Below are 26,950 nucleotides of genomic sequence, written 5' to 3'. Positions count from 1 at the left end.
GAGCAAGTTCGTAACTCTCTGCTTATGAATTTAGAACTGCATAGCAGTAGCCAATGCCATCTCCGAATTTACGAATTACCAACCTCTCTTACCGCGACCGGAGTTGAGACTCGAGTTGAGCAACCCCGGTGTGAGGCCCTCAGAGTTCGATTACTTTGTCAGTCGCGTCATACTTTTTATCAATAATCGATTATTGGGTTATTGATAACATCAAAATAAAAAGTTGTCATAAATTAAATAGTTGCTACATTCAAGACTAAAAAGTCTAGTTAGCAACTTCATTATAAATGGCTACTATCACAGAAGAACCTGATCAAGACAGCGGCATGGGCAGCAGTGATGTCAGATCACCCGAGGTTAAGTCATTATTACCACATGACGACGAAGAGGAAGATGATGAGGAGGTAAGGGTTTTGTTTATACTGCATTATTTTTAGTGATGCAATGATATAATTTTGCATTAAGGTCTTATTTGTGCAATTATGTTCGTCTTTCCTTATCATATAACTGCTTAAAATTTTTTACTGATAGTGTATTATCACTCAATAAAATATTCATTATTAACTACATTAATTTTTCAGGATGAAACCCTGGCCGAACGATTAATAGGACTCACAGAAATGTTTCCTGAAAAAGTGAGAAATTTTGCCTATGACTCGGCTATTTGCATGAAAAATTGTGTCAAAGGTACTAACATTGAAGCAATACTTCTTTTTAATAACGATGCAGATTGAATCAATGTAATTTGTATTTACAGGTGCATACTCACTATCCTGTACTGGTACCTGGTTAATTTTCAGCTCTTCTGCCATTCTTTTTGCACCTTTGATTTTTGAAATTGAAAGAGCTTCAATGCAAGAAGCTCAACGTAATCAACAAAAGCAAGTTCTATTAGGACCTAGTTCATCTATGGCTTCTGGACCACCAGGTTTTCCAATGGCTCCACCTCCTATCCAAAGATAATTCTTTCATAAAACCATTTTTGAGTTTACTTGTAAATTTGCTTTTGAATTGCAATTGCATTGTTACATTTAAACATTACTTACTATTATCGCGAAGCAAATTACATCTTGTGAAATAGTATCTTATGAATGTGTTTAGTAATAAAAATTTGTTATTAGTTCTGAGTTTTAAATTTGTGTACATCATAGTAGCATAGAATTAACCAAAAACTCATTTTATGTATATAATAATATTCAAGCCATACCCATGATTTCATCAGTTTTAACAATTTGCTTTATTGAATCTGCATATTCAAAAAATAGATCAATTCCTTAGATCTTGAATAAATAAGTTTGTCTGAACTGTCATCAAGTTAGCAATTACAAACAATAGTGATTATTATTTGCATCACATCTGCATTTTTGCTGATGGGTAAAGATTTAGTACAAAATTGCATACATATTTGGGCAAATAAAAAGAAGGCCTAGGACTAAACATCTATTAATATGAGATCTAAACCAAAAAATTACAATTGTCATTGAATGGCAGATCTTTCAGACTGGTGCATTTAGCAAGTAACATTTGATCTCCCTGAGTAAGTAGAACACATTTCCTGCATCTGAATTTTCAGAATACAACAATTTGAATTCCAAATTTTCATGATGAAGCTTTTCAAAAAAGAAATGACATGAGTCATAAAAAAGTAAATTTGGTCAGTGAATAACAGTAAATAACAGTGGATGGTAAGTGAAAAACTATAAGAAAATCCTAATGCAGAAATTTACATTATTAAAATACAAAGAAAGCATCTAAATTGATATAAAGATTCATTTTATAACACAAAAACAAAAAAATGAAATATGCCATCCCTAAATTTTTTTTTTTTGAGCTTACATTATTATAACTAGAAAATTGTTCATATTATAGAACAATTACCATGTGAATAAAATGTTGAAGATTTATTTAACTTAAAGTTATTTATTGAAAGCACAAGTGAAATATCAACTTTTATGAGTTTCAATTGCACTAAAATTAAAAACTAAACTTCTTTAAACAATGATGATTGATTTATAATACAATATATTTACAATTTTTAATTCTATTGATCCAGAAAAAATTTTTTGTCAATCCATAATTTTAATACATGCTTTAGTCATGGTTAAATAATTACAATTTAAATTTTGCTCATTTAAATGACTGATTTAAAAATTATGCTTTAAAAAATCTGACAACTCGAACGACGTATTGTCTGCATATGGGACATTCAGCCATTTGTTTACCACAATTAATGCAGCATGCCATATGACCACACTCCAAAATGACACATTCTATTGGGGCATCCAAGCAAATTTTACAAAGCCCATCTTCATCTGCACTTTCAACAACTGTAAGTTATAAAAATATTATAGCTGGAAGTAGAAACTAACTTATATTTCAAATGAGTCAATAAATAAATTTTACTTTTCCTGGATTTCTGGTATTCTTCCCATAGCCTTAAAGCTCTGGCAAATAATTCACATCTTTCCACACAGCCTTTATAATCAACTCTATTAGCTTGAAGTAAATCTTTGAGTTGCTTGACAGACAAACTTTCCAATTCAGCTTGCTCTTTTATGTCTGATAATTTAACAATACCTGTCCACTAGATATTATCAAATTTTTATTAATAAAATTACGTACATTAATTTCATTAGTAAAAGTTTTTTCATAAGTTTTCCAAAATATTTGATTTATATTGTAACTTATATTACTTACCGTTCTAACTTCTTTAAAAGTTGAAATATTTTCTGCATTAGCTGATTCTAGATTCTCTTCGTGCTCCGTTATTACAGGTTCTGGCCCTCCAATTATATCGTCACTTTCTAGTACTTCTTCAATTTCAACATCATGGTCTTCGTTATCTTGCTGACTACTTTGGAATTCATTAACCACTGAAATTTCATCAGATAATCTTTCATTAGGTTGTGGACTTCTGGACCTACGCTCAGGAGAAATCCCTCTGCCTCCGGATACAGGTCTTGTCATTGGTTCATAAACTCTAAATAGATGTGGATCATTTGAATTTTCAACTGGTTCTATATTTTCAACAACAATTTCTGGTTCTATGTTCATTGGTTGATGATCTGTAATTTCATGGCTTTCTGGAATATTTTGAAGTCTGTAAATCAGAGAATATCAATAAATCAAATGTGAATTGAGTACAACATAGTACGATCTAAAAATTTTAATACATTTCAGGCTCTTCACTGAGTACAGAAGCTTCATGTTGAGGCACATGTTCAATTCTATCTGTATTTCTCCCATCGTTATTACCATTGGCAAATACAATTATTAAATTAACTAAATCTTCTTTTTCTGAAATGATAAAATTTATTAAAATTAGATGGGCTTTTAAACTTAAATGGATACTGAGACTGATATGAAACATAAGTGGTAATTTTGATTTTTTCAGTGAAAACTTTTTAGAAAATTGCATAAAAATTTTTTAAAACACAAATAGTTTCAGTATCTATTTGACATTAGTTTTTAATAAAATGATTATTTATAATCACCTATACATCCTTTTATAGACACTTTTTTAGCCAAAAGGTACTGCCGTAGATATTTAGAGCGCATTTGCAATACTTGACTTCTAATTAATGGCCTGCGTGAAAGCATGCTGCAGTTGTCACAACTCAAAATACGGTCAAATCTTCTTATAACACATTCTGTGCAAAAGTATCGTAAACAGTCCATGCATTGTTTCTAAAACCAGTAAATTCAAGTGATTAATTTCACAAATGTAAATGTTATTTGATTTTCTATCAATTATGCAAGAAGTATGATTATTTACGAAAAAATTATTTGCATATGCGCAGATATGATAAATAATGTTCACAGTAATCGAAAATTAACGTCTTTCGAAACGAACATCTGTGCAGTTCTCACCTTGCGTTTGAACAGTGAAAATTTAGAAGCACAAGCTTCGCAAGCCATGTCGGCATGAATGGAAGATGACAACGGCAGAAAGGATGAATTTGACAGATAATATTGGTCTGCAGAAGGGCATCAGCATCGCGAGGTTAGCTCGGAATCATAAGCTTTTCCCGATAAGACATTGGCATATTTCTTCAACTTGAGTCTAAAAGTACACCTATATAGAGTCACATTGGGATGGACAACAGAAGCTCTGCAACTTCGTTTGTGTATATACAAGAGGGCTAGAAATTACCAAATATTATGCTCAATGATGAATATATACAACGTGTGTGCGCACAGTACAAGTTGTCGCAGACTGGGATGAATCTTTCATCACGTCAGGCACATACAGTGCAAACTGCGTACTGCCAATTGCGATGTGTCGCTCACAAAAATAAAGTACATAAGCGTATATAATTAATGAGTCTTATTCTTATCTCATAAATGATTTTGATACGTTTTTTAGCGCTATAATCGAGCAATGCACAAGAAATTAATTTACTCATTTTTACTGAAAATAATACATTGCATAAGAAAATTTAAGATTTTTTTTGGAATTGACGAATTTCGCAAAATAAATCTGAATAATTGTTTCAATGATGAAAATTTCTAATAAATTTTCCAATATGAAAATTTTTAAAAAACGGATGCTTTCATTTAAATCCATTGCAACGACATTTATTACAATTTTTAAAGATATATAAATTATTCTGTTGAATTGATAGGTATACCCACATGGGCTAAAAGAGAAATTAATTTTTTCCTTTTTACTAATAATCAAGTTTGAAGATTGAAAATCTTTCAAAAGCTCCAAGAAACATTACAACGACGGTTGAAAACCGATGACTTTTATGCCATTCAACCTTTAATCAAACTTAATTCAATTTAGTAAGTTTTGTCTCTTTCTCGCAACGTTTTTTTCTTGACACATTCAAACTAACGAAACTAAATTCACGAATTTAAAAATACAATATTTGTAAATAGTAATTCATTTTTTTTCCACTCTGCTAAGTAATATTTGTTAATAAATTTACACTATCCACAAACTGAAATCAACTAAAACGTTTTATTTTTCATTATGATTTAATTATCTACATCAATTTATAACACTAATAAGTTATTAAAAATATGAAGAATAATTTTTTCAATCAAGAGTATTGCAAAATAAGTGTAAAGAATTTTCATATAATTTATGCTAATTTTTATTGTAATTTATAGTAGTGATTCAGTATTTACACATTTCACCTGATACATTCAAGAGTACATTTCATTTTTCTCTTAGGTTCACTATTTTCTTCCAGTACATTTGAATTGTACCATCAGCCTTCGTCGCTATTAATCTCTTCCCTGATAGTCCAGTCCAATTAGATCTGACTCTATGTTAAAAGTGAAAAAATTCGCAACCGGAGTTTCTCACCGGGATTCGTTAGGTTTCGATGTTAGGAATGAAGTAATAACAAATGCCACAGTTGAGTCGATTGGAATATAAACAATTGGGCCCTTTGAAATGACGAAAAATCGGTTTTTTGACTACAGATTGAAAACGGTACGTTGTATGAAAAAAAGTTTCAAACAAAAGTTGTAGATCTTTGCAAGACCTTTAATTTGAGATAGAGAACGTCAAAATCGGTTAATTTGTTTATCCGATAGCTCCAAAAAACCTCAAAATATGACCGTTTTTTTCAATTGTTTATAAGTTTGCAATAAATAAAGCTAGGGTAACGAAACTCTAGGGATATGAAGCTCTTGTCATGACGAACAAAACGCTTTTTTCATTTTTGCGCTAAGTGCATTATTTATCGAGTTATTCAATTTGTTTATTAAAAACACCTCAATTGTCAATAACAAAAAAAGCGACTTACAGACATCGCAAAAGGATCTGGGCGGGCTTAAATTAAAGGTAATTACTTCTATTTTTGTAATCTATGATAATAATAACATATTTTTATTATTTACTGCTCGAAAAATGAACAAATAAAAAGCCTTAAAAAAAAAGTATAAACAAATAAGTTTTGCTAGCTGAATAAATGCTACACAAAAATAAAAACTTCAGAAACGGAAAACTGACATTTTTCTGCAAATTTTAAAAAAAAATACACTTCTCTAAGTGCAATAGGAAGCGAGTTAGGATTTTTTTTTTTAAAAATCACTGCTACCGTAATTGTTTATATTAATAACTGAAATTTATACATATTATCAATGGAAAACTAAAGTTTCAGATGCGATTATTTGCAACTTTCAAATATGATTATTATTGTAATTATAATATGTTGAATATCGCATCAATTAATGCTGCTCTAGCGACAGTCTATGCGACGAGGGAGGGGGAAGCTCGCTCGAGGCCAGCTCTCGCGCGACAAAAATTAAATCTTACGTTTCAAAATTGTTTGCGCTGTAAAAATTTTCGATATCTCAGCTTCCGATGCACCTAGAGAGTTGAATTTTTTTTTATTTTAAAGGTATTGAAAAATAATTAACAATGGTAATGTTTATAAATAATTCAAGTCATTGGAAATCTAGTAAAATTGACTTTTAATGTTTCCTTTTTTTCAGCGATATTTATTAACGTACTCTTGTATTGGATAAATTATTTGTTATAGCTTATTTGATAATAATAATTTTTATTCATACAAAAACTTCTATTCATATGACAAAAATGACAATAAATTTCAATCGATCAATATCATTACACAATTATATATCAGTATAATTCATTTTAATTTTGCCGGCGATTTAATCAATTTGCCTTTTAGATGAGAGCGAAGAAGAAACGGATATTGATAGTAGCTCTGATGAAACAAATACCGGGCACGTTGCAAAAAAAGCAAAATTAAAATGAATTATACTGATATATAATTGTGTAATGATATTGATCGATTGAAATTTATTGTCATTTTTGTCATATGAATAGAAGTTTTTGTATGAATAAAAATTATTATTATCAAATAAGCTATAACAAATAATTTATCCAATACAAGAGTACGTTAATAAATATCGCTGAAAAAAAGGAAACATTAAAAGTCAATTTTACTAGATTTCCAATGACTTGAATTATTTATAAACATTACCATTGTTAATTATTTTTCAATACCTTTAAAATAAAAAAAAATTCAACTCTCTAGGTGCATCGGAAGCTGAGATATCGAAAATTTTTACAGCGCAAACAATTTTGAAACGTAAGATTTAATTTTTGTCGCGCGAGAGCTGGCCTCGAGCGAGCTTCCCCCTCCCTCGTCGCATAGACTGTCGCTAGAGCAGCATTAATTGATGCGATATTCAACATATTATAATTACAATAATAATCATATTTGAAAGTTGCAAATAATCGCATCTGAAACTTTAGTTTTCCATTGATAATATGTATAAATTTCAGTTATTAATATAAACAATTACGGTAGCAGTGATTTTTTAAAAAAAAAATCCTAACTCGCTTCCTATTGCACTTAGAGAAGTGTATTTTTTTTAAAATTTGCAGAAAAATGTCAGTTTTCCGTTTCTGAAGTTTTTATTTTTGTGTAGCATTTATTCAGCTAGCAAAACTTATTTGTTTATACTTTTTTTTTAAGGCTTTTTATTTGTTCATTTTTCGAGCAGTAAATAATAAAAATATGTTATTATTATCATAGATTACAAAAATAGAAGTAATTACCTTTAATTTAAGCCCGCCCAGATCCTTTTGCGATGTCTGTAAGTCGCTTTTTTTGTTATTGACAATTGAGGTGTTTTTAATAAACAAATTGAATAACTCGATAAATAATGCACTTAGCGCAAAAATGAAAAAAGCGTTTTGTTCGTCATGACAAGAGCTTCATATCCCTAGAGTTTCGTTACCCTAGCTTTATTTATTGCAAACTTATAAACAATTGAAAAAAACGGTCATATTTTGAGGTTTTTTGGAGCTATCGGATAAACAAATTAACCGATTTTGACGTTCTCTATCTCAAATTAAAGGTCTTGCAAAGATCTACAACTTTTGTTTGAAACTTTTTTTCATACAACGTACCGTTTACAATCTGTAGTCAAAAAACCGATTTTTCGTCATTTCAAAGGGCCCAATTGTTTATATTCCAATCGACTCAACTGTGGCATTTGTTATTACTTCATTCCTAACATCGAAACCTAACGAATCCCGGTGAGAAACTCCGGTTGCGAATTTTTTCACGTTCAAAACTAATTGGACTGGACTATGAAATATCGAATGTAACCCTCCGTACAGCAGGTTTGGACCAAATACTATCACCATGAGGTATAAATCGAGTTTTTACGCGCTGAAACAAACGTCCTGTATTCCAGTCCCATAAATGCATTATTCCATCATATAATATATTCTGCTGATACCAAAACGCCATCTTAATTCGCGGCAAGGCCATTGATAATTGCCTCACGAGTATGACCAGATAAATCCTGAATAAATTCTTCACTGTTACTTTTTCATTGTTTAATATTGTCAATAGATCCAGAAACAAACGTGTTCAGACTAGCATGGAATGATAGAGCTCTCGCGGGGTATTCATGATTTTTGAGAATGAATCTTGTTTTTCCAGCCGTCCAGTCGAACATCCTGATGGTACCATCATGACTAGCAGTAATTATTTGCGGCTCAGTGGCTTGTAATAAAATACTAGAAATTGTAAGTTTGTGTCCTTCTATTTGACGAATTCTACCTTCTGTTCTCATATCCCACAAGTTCGTTACTTCGTAATGGTTTCGGGCTCCGGTTGGTGTACCAACGGTAGCTAAAACATGTTTCGTAGGATGCACCCCCATAGCAGTACAAAATGATTGGTGACCACGGTAAGAACGGCAAACTTTTTCTTGCTTTAAATCCCAGCATTTAGCTTCTTTATTATATGAAAATAACAATTCATTGGATACAGCATGAAAAGCGATTCCCAATACACCCCTATTTAAACCACGAACTTCATTTTCATGAATCAGTGTCGTTTTGAGTTGACATTTGGCCATGTCCCATAATTTGATCGAACTGTCTCCTGATCTAGTAGCAAAAAATGTAGGGTAGTCAGACCAATCAATGACCGGGTACCAGTGAATGACCATTTTGAAAAATATCATATGAAAAACAATTAAAAATATATTTGTATGGACGTAATTTTAATTCTTTAGTGAACGATGCATCTCGTTTTCTATGTTCGATCATAATTTAGCAAAAAAACGATAATTATTGCACATCCAAAAGTGGTCATTTACTGGTCGAAAGCGGTCAATCACTGGTATAAGTACCCTATTAGTTGATGCAACGGCACAACAGCACACCCAGCCTTCACATCCAGTTTGAAATCTGTAAAGTTCCCATGGAGCATGCTCTTTTGGTTTTTCTATAGCAGGCGGGCTATCCATATTAATTCTTCAAACTGATAAATAATAAAATCTAGACTTCTCACGAGGTGACGAAAAACTGAAAATCAAAATAAACTGAAAATCAAAATAAACTGAAAAAGGCAAGGTGACATTACGAAGTCCAATTTCGTCCAATTCAATCTATGCGCCAGATCACGTGTTTTTAGTCTTTTCTCCAACTCCTAGTACTCCTACTCCTTGTTCTACACGTTCATCCGACGTCATGCAAAGTAAGGCCAAAAATGAATAAAGAATTGAAGAGTTGCCACTTGCCATGCATGCCAGCGAGTGACGGCCGGTCCATCAGTCAGCAACTTCGAACTAATCAGAATGCGAGCGCTAGATTTTAAACTATATTTTGTAACATCTTCAATTTTAATTATCATTTTGAGTAGTATATATTTTTGCTTGAAATTTCATTTAATTTCAAGATTCAAATTTGCTGTATCCCTTTAATGTAATAAAGAACTGAACACTATAAAACAAAAATACATTCTATTCCAATAAAAATCAAATTTATTGATTTATTGTAAAGAAACTTATTAATAAACTATTTTTCTTAATCATAATATAAATAATAAAGTAAAATATTTTTATACCAATTAATTATTCATGTATACTATAATATACTATGGATATATGCTTGTTTTATGTTATTTGTGCTTTGTTTACAAAGTAATATTATGAATAACGAAAGTAAATACTATTAATTTAAAATTGGTAAGATTCTAATATTGCTGTAACATACAATTTTCAATTTATTAATTTGTACATTTGTTTCTACATTCCTTGGTGTACTAGCCTCATGAATTTTGTACATTACTTTCTATATAGAATCTGACAACTATTCTGTTGGTTAATGTACAGCATAGCTGAATGTCAAAATAACTATGGATACATACCAGTTTAATTTTAATTTTCCACTATTACTAGGGTTAATTTTAATTTATGAAAAACACATTTCAACTCAATGACATAATAAGAGAATATTTTCAAAAAATAATTGATATTTATTTATGAAACAAATATAATTACATTTATTTTGAAGTTGACCTAAATTAAAAATAATCGTGGTTGCTTAATTTTATCAAATACTTGATAGTAATTAGACTGTAAGTGAACATCCATTAACTAAAATATTTTCTAGTACTTTCTTCTTTTTATTATTTCGGGCTTCCAATTGATAGGGTGAGTTTCTTCTGATGCTGTGTCATCTTCTTTGTATATTTTGATGGTTTTATCAGCTTCTGTTGTAATCATTCTTGTTCCTGAATGATCAAATGTTACACTAAATACACCAGCTTCAGAGTCCATTGAACCAGGTTGAACTGGAGCTTGTAGCCGCTGGAAATTGTATCCAGTTCTCCAATCCCATAAATGCATGGTACCATTGTCTGCACCTGATACCAAAACTCCATCCTCATTTGCAGCAAGGCAGTTGATGATGGCATTGTGACCAGATAAATTTTGAATGAATTTTCCATCATCAGCTTTCCACTGTTTTATATTATCTGGCGAGCCAGAGGCAAACATATTTAACGTTGGATGGAATGTCAGAGCTCTCACACTCTTTTTATGATTTGTGAGAGTTGCTCTAGATTTTCCAGCTGCCAAATCATATAGCCTGATTGTGCTATCATGGCTACCAGTTATAACTTGTGGGTCCGTGGCTTGACATACAACGCTAGCTATTGTATTGGTATGTCCTGAAAGTGTATGAACATTTACTTTTGTTCTCATATCCCATACTCTTGCGGTACAATCTCTACCAGCTGTAACCAATACATCTATGGTAGGATGCAGTGCCAAAGAATAAACAGCGGACAAGTGTCCGTGATAGTGTCGAATTACTTTGTTGTACTCCAAATCCCAACATTTAACTTGTTTATCTTCACCACATGAAAATAGATAAGGATGTCTTGGAGAAAATGCAAGACCTCTTACACTGCTAATATGTCCAGTCAACGATATCTTCAATTGTCCACTTGCTAAGTCCCAGACTTTGATAATCCGATCTGCAGATCCAGTTGCGAACCACTCATTGCCTGGTTCCACAGCACAACAGCGCACCCACCCCAAATGTCCACTTATAACCCTGTATAACTTCCAGGGGGCATGCCACTTTGGTTTTGCCATAGTGGGTGTTTTCTTTATTGGATTAGAAATAATATTTGAAACAGCATTTTCTGTTGTAGCATTACTTGATACTAAGGCTAAACTGTTACTTATGGGAGATTCTTCTTGAGTAGCTACAGAGCTTGGGTCATTTGCTTTTCGCCTCTTGATCATTTCATTCTCTAAATCGACTTCGTGGAGTACTGTTTTGTAGCTATCTTTAGCTTTGATGGATCTGCGTAATTTCTCGATAGCTGGATCTACAGGAGGTAACAAACTTTGATTTGCTAAAAACATGTCGTGTGTCCTTTTAAGTGAGCGAAACACTAGAGTATGAACTGAATGCTTTTGAACATTGCAGCTATCCATCTTTGTAGATTTCCTTCGTTTTTGTAGGTTAATTATTTGTTTACTAACGTCAAAGATCTTATAGATCCACTAATATACATCAATATCCACAATAAACTTCGTAAAATATTTGATATTGTAAAACCAACAGGTCTTTGTGCTAATATAAAAATCAAATTCACACAACTTGACGAAAAACTGAGCACTTTAGATAATTATACCTGTTGTCGAAGCAGTCGTAAAAAAAGTATAGACTTGGGACTTGAATAAAAATAATTATTTTGAAGCCGGTATTGCTTAGACGACAGCACATGGATGACTGAAGAGTGTTGGGGCTCGAGAGACATGTACACTTGTCGAGTTGGCTGCTTGCTATCTACTGGATCCAAGCGTCCGCGCCTGCACGCCGGCGACAACGCGGCGGCCCCCTCCCCTTTCCCCATAGAAGACTGATGCCAAGCATTCGTACGCTCGTGTCACAAATTCGACTGGAGTAGCTTAGCTGGCACAAATGTAAAAAGGTGCATAGCAGTTGACTGAATTCAGTCGAGTCGTGATGGCTATGTATAAATTAACGTAACGTAATGGGTCGAATTTCCAAACTACTTGCATCCAAACATTGAAAGTTTCACTCGTGAAACTTCATTTCATCAATCATAATCGCGATTAAATAATTAATCGAACTATTTTTTATACTAACTAGTTTTTTGTTGAGTAATGCACTGTGAAATTAGCAATCTGTAAGTTTTTAAAGTAAATTTCACTCTCCATCATGAAGAAAGAAAGGATCGTCGAAAAATGTCGCCCATTCAAATTATAAGTATTTTTTAGTATACTATAATAAAATTTGTAATTATAAATCAACTCCGAATAAAAAATAGAGTATAAATTGTAAGGTTATGTTTTACCCAGCACAGTAAACTATCATTCATAGCTATTAAATGTTAATAATCTAAAAATCTAAGTTTCAAAATAAAGTGTAAAATTATACTTAATCAACATCAAGCGTATTTATTTTTTAATAAATCACTATTATGTTTTTTCAAGCAAAAAATGTTCTAATGAATATATATATTTTTACAGCCCATCAAATCTTGAGTTTAACTGGCATCAGTTTTCAGCGGAAAAGTATAATAGTAAGTTGCTTTTTTAACACAATTGCCACAAGTATTAATATCAAACATTTTTAAAAATCATAGGGCATGGTAGAACTTACTATTATTCCTACAAAAAATACTTTGAAGCTGATTCACCTAAACGCCAAACAATGCAGAGTATACAAGGTGTCTTTGAATGATAAATTTGAAGTACCATTTCAATATTTCGATCCATTTTTGGATGTTGCTCAAGGAGATGAAAAACAGTAAATTTTTGTTTTTAATTAAAAAAAAAATTTTTTACTTTCAACCTGTTAAAATTTTTAATTTTTCACATTTTTCAGACGCTCTTTAGAATTCTTTTCAAATTTACACTTAGCTGCAGCACTCAAGGTTGACCCCGATAATAATGCTGGTGAATTAATAATACCAATTCCACCAGAATTTGCTTATTTAGTAGAAGAAGGTGTCCCTCTTCGTATAGGGATTGAATTTTCCCTAGAACAACCTCAAGGAGGTATACATTTTGTTGTTCCAACTTGTCCTGGAACATTAGCTGAAGTAAGCAATTTGCAGTTTTTAGTATGTCAGAATAATATTCATAACTACAACTTTCCTTTGTTTGTTTTTATAGAAAGGAGCACATATGTACACATGTAGTTATGAAAATTCTTCTAGATTATGGTTTCCTTGCATTGATAGTTATGCAGAACCATGCACATGGAAATTGGAATATACTGTTGATGATTTTATGACAGCTGTATCTTGTGGAGATTTGGTTGAAGTAGTTTATACTGCAGATATGAGAAAAAAAACATTTCATTATGCACTAAATGTGCCAACATGCGCTCCAAATATTGCTCTTGCTGTAGGGTAGGGTTAATTTAACAAATTCTTAGTTAAAAAAATGAATATTTTTTTTAATATATGAAAATTTTTTTAGGCCATTTGAAATTTTTGTTGATCCTAACATGCATGAAGTTACACATTTCTGTTTACCTCAATTATTACCTCTATTGAAGAATTCAGTAAAATACTTGCATGAAGCTTTTGAATTTTTTGAAGAAACGTTATCAAATAGATACCCATTCTCATGTTATAAACAAGTATTTGTTGATGAGGTTGATGAAGATATTAATGCATATGCTACTGTTAGTATTTTAAGGTACGTTAAACAAAGGAGCAACTATTTATTTTCACATTTTGTGAAAATCATTCCCCAATCATTTTTTAATTGTATAATTCATTACCTTTACATATATTTTAGTGCCAATCTTCTACATCCACCACAAATTATTGAACAAGTTTTTATAACAAAAAAAGCTATGGCTCAAGCAATCGCTGAACAGTTCTTTAGTTGTTTTATATCAATGAAAAATTGGTCTGATTTGTGGCTTTCAAAAGGTATTTCAACATATCTTACAGGGTTGTATGCTAAAAAGTGTTTTGGAAACAATGAATACAGGGAATGGATTCATTCGGTAAAACTTTTTGGTCTTAGAAGATTATATTTGTTTATATAAATATTGCCACTTGTGTAAATGATGAAAATATTTAATTTTTTGAATAGGAACTGCAAGAAGTGGTCAAATATGAAGAAAAATTTGGTGGTATCATATTAGATTCTTCGCAACCACCTGCTCCACTACCTATTATCAACAATACACCAATATCAGCTCCAGCTCCAGATCCTGGATTTTACTTTCCAATAAAAAATTTGCATACAATGTCCCCAAAGTATATTGAAGTTCTAAGGAAAAAAGCACATTTAGTTATTAGAATGTTAGAACACAGAATTGGTCAAGAATTATTGTTGCAAGTACTGTACAATTTATTAATGAACAATATTATTTAGATCCTTTTAATTTTAAATCTTATTTCAAACAGGTTTTCAATAAACAACTTTCATTGGCTACAAATGCATCACAACAAAAAATAGAATCTGGTTTATGGCATCACATGCTTATTAGTACCAATGTGTTTACAAAAGCTATTTTTACTGTAACAGGTAAAGATATGGCTGCATTTATTGACCAGTGGGTCAGAACAGGAGGTCATGCAAAATTCACATTGAGTTTTGTATTTAATAGAAAGAGGTATGAAGTGATATTTATATGCACAGTTAAATCATAAACAACATTTAACTTAAGCTAAACTTTTATTGTAGAAATACAGTTGAACTTGAGATTAGACAAGATACTACAAATCAAAAAGGAATTAGAAAATATGTAGGCCCGCTATTAGTGAGTATTCAAGAACTTGACGGCACTTTTAAACATCCTCTCCAAATAGAAGCAATAACTGCTAAGTCAGATATTACATGCCATAGTAAAAGCCGGAGAAATAAGAAGAAAAAAATCCCTCTATGCACAGGAGAGGAAGTGGACATGGATTTATCAGCTATGGAGTAAGGAATAATTTCATGAAATCACAGTTTGATTAAAAAACAAATCTAAGTTGAAATTTTTTTTTTTAGTGACTCCCCGGTTTTATGGATTAGGCTGGATCCAGAAATGACTCTTCTAAGATCTGTTCAAATTGAACAACCAGATTACCAATGGCAGTATCAGTTAAGACATGAAAGAGATGTAACTGCTCAGCTGGAAGCTATAGTTGCTTTGCAAAATCATTCAACTGCTGCCACAAGACATGCATTAACTGACACAATTGAAAATGAACATTGCTATTATAAAGTCAGACTAAAATCAGCACTGTGTTTGACTAAAGTGGCTAATGCAATGGTTTCTAACTGGGCTGGACCACCGGCTATGCTCACAATATTCAGAAAATATTTTGGCTCTGCATCATGTAGAAAAATAATTAAGCAAAATAATTTCATTAATTTTCAACATTACTTTCTTCAAAAGGTGAATTAATCAATATGGTATTTTGCATGTCTAAATGAATTTTTGAACAAATGTGCCAATAAATCTTATTAAAATTCCAGACAATACCTATAGCAATGGCTGGGTTAAGAAATACTCATGGAATATGCCCACCAGAAGTACTATCATTTCTCATGGATTTATTTAAATATAATGATAATAGCAAGAATAAATATTCGGACAATTATTATAGAGCTGCTTTGATAGAAGCTCTTGGTGCTGCTGTAACTCCTGTCATAACTATTCAACAAGGGTAATCAATACATAAAAAATGTATTCTAAGTAATCATTTGATTTTAATCAAAGTTGAATTTATATTTTTCAGAAGTGCTATAACTGCAGAATCTTTATCTCCAGATACTAAATTAATTCTAGAAGAAGTCACTAGACACTTGAATCTCGAAAAGCTATTACCTTGCTATAAATACACGGTTACAGTAGCTTGTTTAAAAGTTATAAGGATCATGCAAAAATTTGGACATCTTCCTAGTACACCTTATATTTTTAGAGAGTATGCAGCCTATGGACAATTTATAGGTAAGCTATTGCAACAAGTATTCATTTTATTGCAATAAGTATTTATTTTTAAAAATAAACTTGAATTTCAATTTTCACCCTAGATGTTAGAATAACAGCTTTAACAGCTTTAGTGGATTTTACAAAAGTAGATGGAAAGTGGGAAGACTTGGAATTTTTGTTAGATATGGCTGAGAATGATCCTCATCCAGGTCTACGGCATAAATTAGTTAGATTATTAGTGGAGAATCCTCCATTTGAAAAATATCATAAACACCGTTTGGATAAACCTGAATTAGTTCATAAACTATGGAATCTCATCAAGTATATTTCATGTTCAAACAATTCATATACTCTATAAAAGATTATTTTAATTAAACATAATTTATTTTTACAGTGGAGAACTTTCTCATGACCCAAAATTACGCTGCGACTTGGTAGATTTGTACTATACATTGTATGGTTCAAAAACTCCTATGTGCCTCCCAAATCCAGAAATTGATGAGTTACTAAAACCAAAAAAAGTAGCTAAAACAAATTCTGAAATCACTGTAAGTTAATAATTATAATGAGAACAATAATATGGTGAATGTATATTATTAATTATTTCAAATTTTGGAATGTGCAGACCCCATTGCCGCAGATACCACTTATCAAGCAAGAGCCTGTGAATAAAACTGATTTGAATATTTCTGTGACCAAGCGAAAAGTATCTCCTGTTCCAGAAGTTCCTGTTACTTTGGCATCTGAACCAGAAATAAAACGCCAAAAACTTAATGTAAGTTTTGCAAAATTAAAAGACACATTTCAGAATATTGAAAGAATTTTAATTTCACCATTTTTTTATGTATAGGATGATAACGGTAAAAATAATAGTAATGAAGGAAAAACCAAATCAGAATATTATAGTGACAATTCAGCATCACTTCCTGGAATAAAGGGTTCATCAGGTCCAATTGGTTTTGAGCCTGGCATGTTCAAAAAGGAGTCTGATGAAGCTAAAAGTAAAGGAGAAACTAGTAATAAGGTAAAGTATTTCATACTTAATAATGATATTAACAAAATAGATTGCATACTTCATAAACCTTTCCTTATTTTTTTGTTTATTTAATCAGTTGAAAAAGAAGAAAAAAGAAAAGAAAAAGCATAAGCATAAACATAAGCATAAACACAAGAGTGATAAAGAAAAAAAAGATAAAGATAAAATAAAAGATAAAAATAAAACCAAAGAAAAAGATTCAAACAGTAAAGACAAGGATTTGACATTATCAAAAATACAAGAAGACACTTTGAGTTCGGGTATGTCTTCAAGTCCTAGTCCAGATATAACAACTGTTTCAAATGAATTCACTTTTCCTTGAAAATGTACAAATCATAATGTATATATAATAATGTACTTGAGTTATTAATGTTTATTGTGAATAAGTACAATGTTTGTAAGCTAACTTGACCTTTTGTAAATTACTTTATATAAAATTATTTACATTTAAGAAGAAAATATAAATATTAGACTAAAAATATTAAACGATAATATCTTTCAATTTTTTAGCGATCATTTTCTAAGCTAATTTCCTCACACAGGTAATTTATATGAATACTTTTGTACGCGATATTCATTGCACGTCTACAAAGAGGACATTTTCAATGTACCGAGGATAGATATTTTCAGTTTTATTAAATTGGAAAATCAGCGAGATATACTAAATATTTCAAAAGAGATACCTTTCTATACTTTTCACATTTATAAGTTCATCTACGATGTTATTTATTAGTAATTAGTGTTGATGTAACTTTAAATGGTATGCAACAATAAAAATTTAACTACGACGATTTCATCAACATCGACCAGATGTCACTTGAATCGCATCATGACATCGTATTGGTGTTCGGCTCGAGGTTGCGGCAATTTCGAAGGGTCCGTCGCGGTGTAAAGGTACTGCTTGGCCTTTATCTTTGCAATACATAGTCAGTTGTATTTTTCGAGTCGCGGATGCGTTTAGTGTATCTCAGTTAAGACTAATATCGTGCGGCAAGCCGTGCATATTGGCCGGGCAAGTACAAAAGCAGACAATAAACTTAACGTTCCTCTGCTGCGTCAGTGTGGAACATCGAAACAAATCAGAGAAAGCAAGTGGCCCGCCAGTGAAAGATAACCTACGACGACTCTGTTTGTTTGCTTATGACAGACAGAGGTATGGCTGAAAATCAACAGAGCAGGTACGAAAAGTCTTTGGGACTCCTGACGACTCGATTCGTTGGACTTTTGCAAAAAGCCAAGGATGGTGTACTTGATTTAAAAGTGGTAAGCAATCCATTGTTACATATATGGCGCGCATAGGTTAGATCAACGCCATCTTACTTTTCAATTTGCACTGCGGGAGTTTTAAAAAAAATACTCCAAACCACGTGTCAATTCAGTTATTATCATTTCTATTTATCTTTCTATTCTATAATATATTCCATTATACCTCACAGTACATTTTACTCCAAAAGAAATGTACTCCTTCTTTAAGTTCATTTTTCATTCATTAAAAGAACAAGTTATTTTAAGCCTTTTGCCCTGATCTTTGTTTTGATAGAGTTTTTACTTTTATCTCTTTCTCTCTCATATATTTTTTTTATGAATTATATAGTTCTGAGTGTATCAATGGCAATTTTTTAATCTAAATTATATTATCTAATATTTGTACAATTTTCATGTAGGCTGCAGACCTTTTGGAGGTACGACAAAAAAGAAGGATATACGATATCACAAATGTACTTGAAGGAATAGGTTTAATTGAAAAAAAAAGCAAAAACAGTATTCAATGGAAGTACGTAATTGTATTTTATTTGTCAAGCATATAGTGTATTTTAATTTTTATGTTATTGTATATTATATTTTCATGAATCAATTAACTATTACAGAGGAGCAGGACCAGGTTGTAACTCCCAGGAAGTTGGAGAAAAGCTTTCTGGTTTAAAAGAAGAAATAAAAAAATTAGAAGAACATGAAGAAATGATTGATACACATACACAATGGGTCAAGCAGAGTTTGAAAAATGTTCAAAATGATTCTCAAAATAGAAGGTATCTTTATATGCAATATGAAGACTTGAAAGAAACTTTTGAAAATAAACTTATCATGGTGGTACAAGCTCCAACCGATACAAAATTAGAAGTTCCAGATATTAGTCAAGTACGATAAAGAATCATTTTATAATGTACCCTAGAAAACTAAATTAATTCTTATACTCATTTATATAATCCTTCATCTTTTAAGGCTTCGGAAGAAATTAACAATGAAGATTTCAGTTGTGATATGCACCTTAAGAGCAATACGGGCGAAATATCTGTTTACATTGTTCAACCAAAATTAGCAGAATCTTATGACAAAAATTGTATGAAAGTAAGAATTGAGCCAGAAACTAAAAAAATCAAACTAGACAAAGAAAACGAAGATAAAAAAGTAGATATAAAACCAAAGAAAAAGGGGAGGTAATTACAAATCATCATTCTATTTTACTTCCATGCTCTTATCGCTTTGAAAGTAAAAAGTTAATACTTTTGATCTGCATAGAGCAAAGATTAATTAATTGTTCGGGGATCAGTTATTGCAAAGAAATATATCTGATTTGGAATAAATTAAACACATACATCTTTTAAATAATTTTATAATAAATAATTATGCTTATCATATCATAATATTAATAATAAAAAACCTTTTAGACCACCTAAAAATGCAAACAAAACTGAGACGCAAGTGTCTGATGATGAAGATGAAGAAGATCAAGATATGTTAGAGGCCAAAATAGTTTTACGAGACATAGACCTGACTGGTTATACTTTGCCAAATTTAGATTTCATTGATGAATTATATTCTGGAGGTAATCTATTGTTTGTTTAATTTTATTTTTTATTATAGATTAAAATTTTAAAAGTCTTTTTTATTTTAGTTTGTGGTCCTATAGTCAGGCTTAGTCCACCACCAGAAGAAAGAGATTATCAATTCAATCTCAGTGACTCAGAGGGCCTATGTGATCTTTTTGATATAACAGCAAATTAAGGATTATATATTAGCTTAGGATTTTGTATTAGTTTTTTTTTTATTAGAATGACGTATAAAACCAATTACAGTCAATTGAATTTGTGATCAATGTACGTCTTGTTATTGATAAACTAAATTTGTGTATATAATTTAGTCTTGATTTGGTTTTGAGTTAATGCAGCATGTTTAAAAGTTGGATTGATTAAAACAAAGAACTTCCAGAAATATTTTTACATTGTAATAATTTATCATAAATGAATTTTTTCAATTATTTCGACCTAGAATCATGTTTAAGGTTCAATAAACACTTTTCTTTTAGTTATTTTTTTAAATTTAGCTCTGATTATATCATTTACAATAAATTTTTCATTATAAATTTTATTCAAACTGTAAATGAAAAGCGAATTTTATATTTTTAAAAGATACTTGTCAAAACTGTTAGCATTATTCAAATGATAGAAATCTGCGTTAAAGTAAAGATATAAAACTTGAAAAATATAGTAAGATATTTTATAAATATTGTAAGTATTTTTGAACATTTTTTTGCAACATTAAGTCAACATAAATGTTTTACTTTAACTATATTTATGTTGTTAAAGTAATTTCAAAATGATTTAATTGGTGTACTTATTCAATCCTCATTGATGATAGGAATCAATATTTTCAAAAATAAAGCTATATATAACAGAAAAAATGTGTATAAAGAAAAAACTTGATGATTTTTCCACCAGAATTGCATGACCATTTTTTCATTGGAAATTTTTGAATTGTTATTTTTCTTCAATAAAAACTGTACCTATACTTTTTAATATTTTGATAATGAGTCATATCATAGATTAGCCATCTTCCTTGGTATTTATATTGCTCATGGCAAAATGATCTGTAATAAATTATGCTTTTACAATCGAATGATGAACGTCTTTTTCCTTTATTGAAGCCCTTAAATTAATTAATTACCTTAATTTCTTTTGGTCCAGACCGAAAAAAGATTCAATACATAAATAAAAATTCATGAACACGTATGTAAAGTATAAAATCAATTACATATCATTAAAATGGTGCGGTGTTGGAAAAAATCTTGAAAATTATTTGTAAAGTCAAAAATTTCCTGAAAAATATGTAAATCCATGAAATAATTGGCGCGAACTCTCACAATTATTTTAAATTTAAAAGCGTACGAAATTGTATAAACGTATTACGTTGCGCTGTGCTCGTTTACATACATCGAAAGATTGCAAGCTCCTGAAAAAGGCAAGAGAAAGGGCTGTCACTTCAGTTGGGACAGATCGAAAAACTGGCCGCCCTGTTGTGAATAACGCATCAGATCCTCGGTGAGTGAGCCAAAACATTAGCGCGGCGCCAAGGTCACGAGTAAGAATGAATTGTTGGTAGCATGTTGGGTACACACGCTAGTCGGATGGCTTATTAAAATGTAGCCAAATACCGCATAAGTATGCCTATATTTTCCATTTTGTCAGCTACCGCGATGTAGAAGTTGGCCAGTCATCGTCGATAGCTCAAAGTAATCGCAAGTCTCTCGGGTGCGTTATCTCGCGACTCGCTCATGCAGTCTACCTTATAAATATAGCTGCGAGGAAGCGCGTGTGAGAGTGATCAGCAGTGACGGCCAGCTGATAGATTATGTGCACATGTTCGAAGCAGCCTCTCAGTTGACGTATTATGCTTTTCGCTGCTCACTGGTGCCTTGCAGAAGAAAATCCTCGAAATCCCAAACGCTTTATTTGTTCATTTATGATAACGTAATTCGACTGAATTCCACCACTAACGATTCAACGGGACTTTGGGAACTCTGCGAGTAAATCAAGTGTTCGAGCGACTTTGCCAAACATCAATCGTCTGGTGAAATCGATCGCGACGTTACGCAATAAAAGTATATGATCAAGTGCGCTTCAATTATCTGCGCTGGGTTCAGTTCCTGCGGGCTGCAAGCTCAGCTTACTAGCTTTCGATTGAGTTTATTGTGCATATGCAGTATCGGTGCAGTCATTGTCAGCTTTTATTGCGGATTATTTTACAAATTGCAGCACAGCCATATTTTTCACAAACTCTGGCCATTCTCGTTTTTTTCGTTTGATCTGCTGGTAAGTTCAATGTTATACTATACGTACATGAAGGAGCATTTTTGAAGAGCTTTTCAGAGTTGTTCACTCGCACATACACGCGAGCGAACGGCCAAGTGTCAAGTTCACGCGTCTCGTGAGTTGTCGTCGTCGTCGTGACTCGTTGCTTCTGTGCTTTTAAAATAGTCGTCTGCTGCACAGTAAACGTTACGTTACATCTGCACACTCGTTGTGTATACGTATATTTAAATACCAACACATCGCTATGAACTGCCAGTTTTTGCCTTTATGTATACGCATACGCGCGCCACTCACCACATGACAGTTGTGACGTGCGTGATCGTAAGCTTTTCTTGCTATGTACGCGCAACGACTTCTGAAAAGCTCGATGACGTTTTGACACAGCTCCACTATAAATTATTGATTATTACATGCTAGTCTTTGTTTTCTGATTAGATTCAGACCATTTCAAGATGAGAGTTATCCTAGTAAAATTTCGAGAGGTAACCAAAAAATACCCCGTTGTAAGAGGTATGGCATCTTACACAGTCATTTGGCCAGTTGCCAGTCTCATTCAACAAAAAATCACAGGCAAGGAACAGCTTGATTACATGCAAGCACTAAGATTCAGTATATATGGTGGATGTTTTGTTGCTCCAACTCTTTATTGTTGGCTCAAAGTTGCTTCGCATTTCTGGCCCAGATCTGATCTCAAATCAGCCATAACTAAGGTAAAGAAAGATAACACATATAATGTTCTTGAAAAGTCATTGATAAACATGGATTGGGACATTTCAGGCTTTGGTAGAACAAGTGACGTACGGGCCTAGTGCAATGTGCTGCTTTTTCTTTGGAATCAATTTTTTGGAACTTAAACCAATTTCAGAATGCTTAAATGAAGTTAAAGAAAAATTTTGGCCAACATATAAGGTCAGCACTGCTATATTTATTTTTAAGTTTGTGTATGTCCAAAATAGAAAATATTTTTCTTTTATTTAAAGGTGGGAATTTGTGTTTGGCCTTTTCTACAAACATTCAATTTTTTGGTTGTGCCAGAAATATACAGAGTTGTTTATGTCAGCATATGCAGTCTTATGTGGACATCTTTCCTTGCTTACATGAAATCTGTTGAAAGTAGAAGAAATTCTTTAACAAATGGTGATGAACCTGATAAACCAAAATTAGATGAACCTTTTATAAGCAATAAAATGGATGCAAAGCAGAAAGCATTGATAGAAGAAGAAACTCACAGATGGACATCTGCTTTACATTGAATCTTTAGACCAATTTTAAGCATAAAAATATTTATGCTGTAGATAGATAGTGAAATTTATATTTATATTTTGTTACTCTATTATTTTATTTGCATATTTGAAAGGCTAAGCTAATTTACCTTTTTCAAAGTTGTATGACTTATATTACAAAATGTTTAATTGATTTATAAGAAAACTAATGATTTTTTAAAATTGAAAGTAATTGAAAGTATTTTAACAGGGTTATTTTCTAGCCCTTATTGTATATAAAATTATAATGTCAACTCAGTATCCAAAAAAGTAAAGTTGGTTTATCAAAGTAAATCAACTGAAAGATACTGTGCTAGCTAAAATTATTTTTATAACAAGTGTATATTTGAACACAAAAATATGCGTACTCATATAAATATTTGTATGCATGACTGTAAAAATTGTAAGTGTTATCTTGAATAATGATTCTATTTTAACACTTTTAAAGTAAATACGAAATTATTGTCTCTCTATATTCCTGGTAATACAAAATTGTTTACCCTTATGAAAGATAGAAAATCAAACAATAAATCAGAGACTATTTGACAAAACTATACTCATTTTTTTACCTTTTCTCCATGTGTGTACAAAAAAAAAAGAAAGAAAAAAAGTGGTTAATTATAATGCATGTTTTATTAACTGCTATGCCAAATAAAAATTTGTTACCAATACAAACCGCCGGTAAAAATTCGAGCTTTAAATATAACTTTAATTAATTTTAGATAAAAAAACAAGTACGATCTAACATATCTGTTTAAGGTACCGTTTGTAGATAAATTATTAGACACTAACTATTTACTTAACTACAATATTATAGCTCGAAGAAAAATCAAGTCTGAACTGTTATCTACTTATTGCTGGACTTGAAGTGTTTACATATAACATTGCAGAAATACGCTCTCTACAGATGTTTAGTCAACGCCGCTGCAGCTACTGCTTGTAGCTGTTGTGTAAGTAACACTTCATAATCTGACTGATTATTAAACTGTTTACTAACAGTGATTTCTATAATGAGTAAATAAACTATTATGAATCATAGTTTCTTTTACAGTCTTCTATTATGAAATTCTTCATTGTTATAATTTTTTACTCAAGTTGTGTACACTTAAAAAAATCAAATAAAGTACACTTTTTAATTTGTTTAAAAAAATTCTGTATTTATCGAAGAAAGTTAAAAGAAAGGTTTAAAATGACTTTATTTAATTTTTCTATTTTAATTTGACTTGCTATGCATCGGACGACCAACTTAACGCTGAAAACCGCACGTGCTTATAACGAACACGGGTACCAACTTCTAACTATTGAGAGATGATGACAGTATTGACAGTAAACACATCAATCGCTAATCAGTGCAGAAACGATGTTTATTGTCGCATGATATCGAAGTTATGATTAGTAAATAAATTGTAGTTTACTAATAATATCAACTAACTACTTTTGAAAAAAAGGAATCTTACTTTTACGTCAAAATTCAAGGCCTATTATCGCAAGCGGTATTTAAACTTAATAAATTGTTTGTTTAGCAACTCGATAATTCTATTGGTGCATGAATTAATCATTGTAAGTAAAACTAGGTTAGCTTAATTTTAATTACGTGATGATCCATTCTGTATTACACTTTAACTTCAATTTTATAAATTCTATATCTCTTGTATCAAATTGTGACAGTTAATATATGGTTATGAATTAATTACATCCCTATCTTTGATTGACAGACTAATGGCTAGACCATCACCAAATAGTACACAATATGACTCAATCGCTTCTTATATGGATGGTGTGCAAGTGAAAATAACCAATAAATATCAGTCGCCGCCAAATTTAGTTTTTCCAGAAGAATATTATGTTAAACCACCTGATCCATCTAGATACACATACAACTTTAACTTGGAAAAAAATGTCCTGGCAAAAGTGAGAGCAATTTTTTAATTTTAATTTTTTTATGAAAAATAAATTAATATTTATGTTCATTGTAGATGGAAGCATGGCGAAAAGCGCGTGCATCATATGTTGAAGCTCGAAAAGCAAAAATAGAAGAAAAATTAATGAAAGCTACAGAAAAATCTTCTCCATCTTCTTCTAGCACAAATTTATCTCAGACTTCTGTAACTGCTACTTCATCAGAATCACCACTATTTTCACCTCAGATTATGTCTCTTCCAGATAAAAATCACTTCTTTCCCATGAAAACAAATGGATTAGATTATTCAGATTTTGATACTGATACCAGCAGTCCTTTTGATAATATGGAATTAAAAACGATCAATGATATGGAAGCTCTTGCTGAGGTACAGATATAATATAAATCCAAATTAATGTGTTACTTTTTATACTTTTGTTTTCTATCTTGCTATTTTTTTATTGATATGTGCTGTTGATTAATGTATTATTTTGTAAAAATTTAGGTTCTGCAACCTGTCACACTATCTTGGAAACCCTCATCTAATTTAGAAGCTGCAATGAAAGATTTAACTGTTGAGCAAAATAATGAAGATTTGAAAGAAACAAGCGCAACATTTAAAAATAATTCAGAAGCAGACAATATCTCTAATCCACTTACAAATCCAAAGTATCATGAAATATCATTAATAATGCAAGAATTACAAAAAGAACTGGATAGACCAAATAAAAATGTAAGAAAAATAAAATGTACTTATTATAATTCTAATAATGATTTTGAAAATGATTTGTTTTCATTCCCCACAGAATGTAGAATCTGAGTGTAATCTAGAAAGTGCTTCAACTTCTAAAAATGAATCATCAGAAAAATCAATAGATGGAAAAGATGTTTCAAGATTGATATCAGCTCTTTCTGTAGATGAAAAAAAATTAGTGAAATACTTCAGTGATATGGGATTTTCACTGAGGCGTGTTGTACATGCTATTGGTGAATTGCCAGGAGAAGAGAGCAAAAAGATATTAGAATATTTATTAGCCATACAATCTCTTGAAGATTTAGGAATTTCTGAAGAGGCTGCTATAAAAGCTCTTGCTCTTACTCAACACGATCAACAGAAAGCCAAAGAATATCATAAAAATTTACGTATCCTTCAAGACCTAGGTTTTCCTGAAGATAAAGCATCTGCAGCACTTTTAAAGAGTAATATGGACAGAGATAGTGCTCTAGATCTGTTAATATCTTAGTTCCGTTGAAATGAAATATACTGTAAATAGCTATATTGAAGAAACCTTCATACAAATACTACAAATTAACATTATGGATGAAAATAAATTAAAAATGTATGATTAGTTAAACTTTTTTCGTGCTTGTTAAATACTTTAAATGTGACTATTTTAGAAAAATGTTTATATATTTTTAAAATATAAGTTGAATTTAGAA

At 31.3% G+C, this 26,950-nt stretch overlaps 7 protein-coding genes and 1 pseudogene across 9 annotated transcripts; 5 read left to right on the top strand and 3 right to left on the bottom strand.

The window, feature by feature from the left end:
* Nucleotides 1-102: 102 nt before the first annotated feature.
* On the top strand, nt 103-1,135 carry LOC106651089 (mitochondrial import receptor subunit TOM22 homolog). The gene is made up of 3 exons (XM_014369440.2): nt 103-404; nt 582-687; nt 758-1,135. The coding sequence occupies exons 1-3, from the start codon at nt 288-290 to the stop codon at nt 961-963; spliced, it is 429 nt and encodes a 142-aa protein (XP_014224926.1). The 5' UTR covers nt 103-287; the 3' UTR covers nt 964-1,135.
* Nucleotides 1,136-2,095: 960 nt separating this feature from the next.
* LOC106651081 (E3 ubiquitin-protein ligase RNF34) lies at nt 2,096-4,260 on the bottom strand. 2 transcript variants are annotated; one of them, XM_014369429.2, is made up of 7 exons: nt 4,154-4,260; nt 3,871-4,063; nt 3,495-3,687; nt 3,174-3,297; nt 2,698-3,100; nt 2,404-2,584; nt 2,096-2,327 (listed from the first exon to the last, which is right to left on the bottom strand). In XM_014369429.2, exons 2-7 carry the CDS (start codon nt 3,916-3,918, stop codon nt 2,152-2,154), a joined length of 1,125 nt encoding a protein of 374 aa, XP_014224915.1. In that variant the 5' UTR covers nt 3,919-4,063; nt 4,154-4,260; the 3' UTR covers nt 2,096-2,151. The 2 variants fall into 2 exon arrangements, with proteins under 2 accessions (XP_014224915.1, XP_014224914.1); XM_014369428.2 differs by having other exon boundaries at nt 3,871-4,246.
* A 4,071-nt stretch (nt 4,261-8,331) lies between these two features.
* LOC106651009 lies at nt 8,332-8,865 on the bottom strand (annotated as a pseudogene).
* Nucleotides 8,866-10,307: 1,442 nt separating this feature from the next.
* On the bottom strand, nt 10,308-12,104 carry LOC106651096 (pleiotropic regulator 1-like). The gene has a single exon (XM_014369451.2). It carries the CDS (start codon nt 11,740-11,742, stop codon nt 10,402-10,404), a length of 1,341 nt encoding a protein of 446 aa, XP_014224937.1. The 5' UTR covers nt 11,743-12,104; the 3' UTR covers nt 10,308-10,401.
* Nucleotides 12,105-12,211: 107 nt separating this feature from the next.
* Nucleotides 12,212-17,744, top strand: LOC106651095 (transcription initiation factor TFIID subunit 2). Its single transcript, XM_014369450.2, has 18 exons — nt 12,212-12,537; nt 12,803-12,857; nt 12,921-13,084; nt 13,163-13,379; nt 13,453-13,691; nt 13,762-13,983; nt 14,086-14,299; nt 14,389-14,637; nt 14,706-14,914; nt 14,986-15,225; nt 15,295-15,685; nt 15,766-15,956; nt 16,029-16,240; nt 16,324-16,543; nt 16,617-16,770; nt 16,848-16,997; nt 17,073-17,246; nt 17,335-17,744. The coding sequence occupies exons 1-18, from the start codon at nt 12,494-12,496 to the stop codon at nt 17,578-17,580; spliced, it is 3,591 nt and encodes a 1,196-aa protein (XP_014224936.1). The 5' UTR covers nt 12,212-12,493; the 3' UTR covers nt 17,581-17,744.
* A 241-nt stretch (nt 17,745-17,985) lies between these two features.
* On the top strand, nt 17,986-21,155 carry LOC106651097 (transcription factor E2F4). Its single transcript, XM_014369452.2, has 6 exons — nt 17,986-18,521; nt 18,923-19,032; nt 19,127-19,397; nt 19,482-19,696; nt 19,928-20,085; nt 20,155-21,155. Exons 1-6 carry the CDS (start codon nt 18,399-18,401, stop codon nt 20,262-20,264), a joined length of 987 nt encoding a protein of 328 aa, XP_014224938.1. The 5' UTR covers nt 17,986-18,398; the 3' UTR covers nt 20,265-21,155.
* A 243-nt stretch (nt 21,156-21,398) lies between these two features.
* Nucleotides 21,399-24,161, top strand: LOC106651099 (mpv17-like protein). The gene is made up of 4 exons (XM_014369453.2): nt 21,399-22,348; nt 22,784-23,058; nt 23,126-23,257; nt 23,329-24,161. The coding sequence occupies exons 2-4, from the start codon at nt 22,801-22,803 to the stop codon at nt 23,599-23,601; spliced, it is 663 nt and encodes a 220-aa protein (XP_014224939.1). The 5' UTR covers nt 21,399-22,348; nt 22,784-22,800; the 3' UTR covers nt 23,602-24,161.
* A 51-nt stretch (nt 24,162-24,212) lies between these two features.
* Nucleotides 24,213-26,931, top strand: LOC106651059. 2 transcript variants are annotated; one of them, XM_014369395.2, is made up of 5 exons: nt 24,213-25,103; nt 25,326-25,521; nt 25,587-25,898; nt 26,016-26,243; nt 26,317-26,931. In XM_014369395.2, exons 2-5 carry the CDS (start codon nt 25,330-25,332, stop codon nt 26,752-26,754), a joined length of 1,170 nt encoding a protein of 389 aa, XP_014224881.1. In that variant the 5' UTR covers nt 24,213-25,103; nt 25,326-25,329; the 3' UTR covers nt 26,755-26,931. The 2 variants fall into 2 exon arrangements, with proteins under 2 accessions (XP_014224881.1, XP_014224880.1); XM_014369394.2 differs by having other exon boundaries at nt 24,371-25,170; nt 26,317-26,930.
* Nucleotides 26,932-26,950: the final 19 nt, after the last annotated feature.

The sequence above is a fragment of the Trichogramma pretiosum genome, unplaced genomic scaffold, assembly GCF_000599845.2.
Source record: "Trichogramma pretiosum strain Unisexual culture from Peru unplaced genomic scaffold, Tpre_2.0 scaffold67, whole genome shotgun sequence".
NCBI lineage: Eukaryota > Metazoa > Arthropoda > Insecta > Hymenoptera > Trichogrammatidae > Trichogramma > Trichogramma pretiosum.
This window is presented reverse-complemented; position numbering and strand designations above follow the sequence as displayed.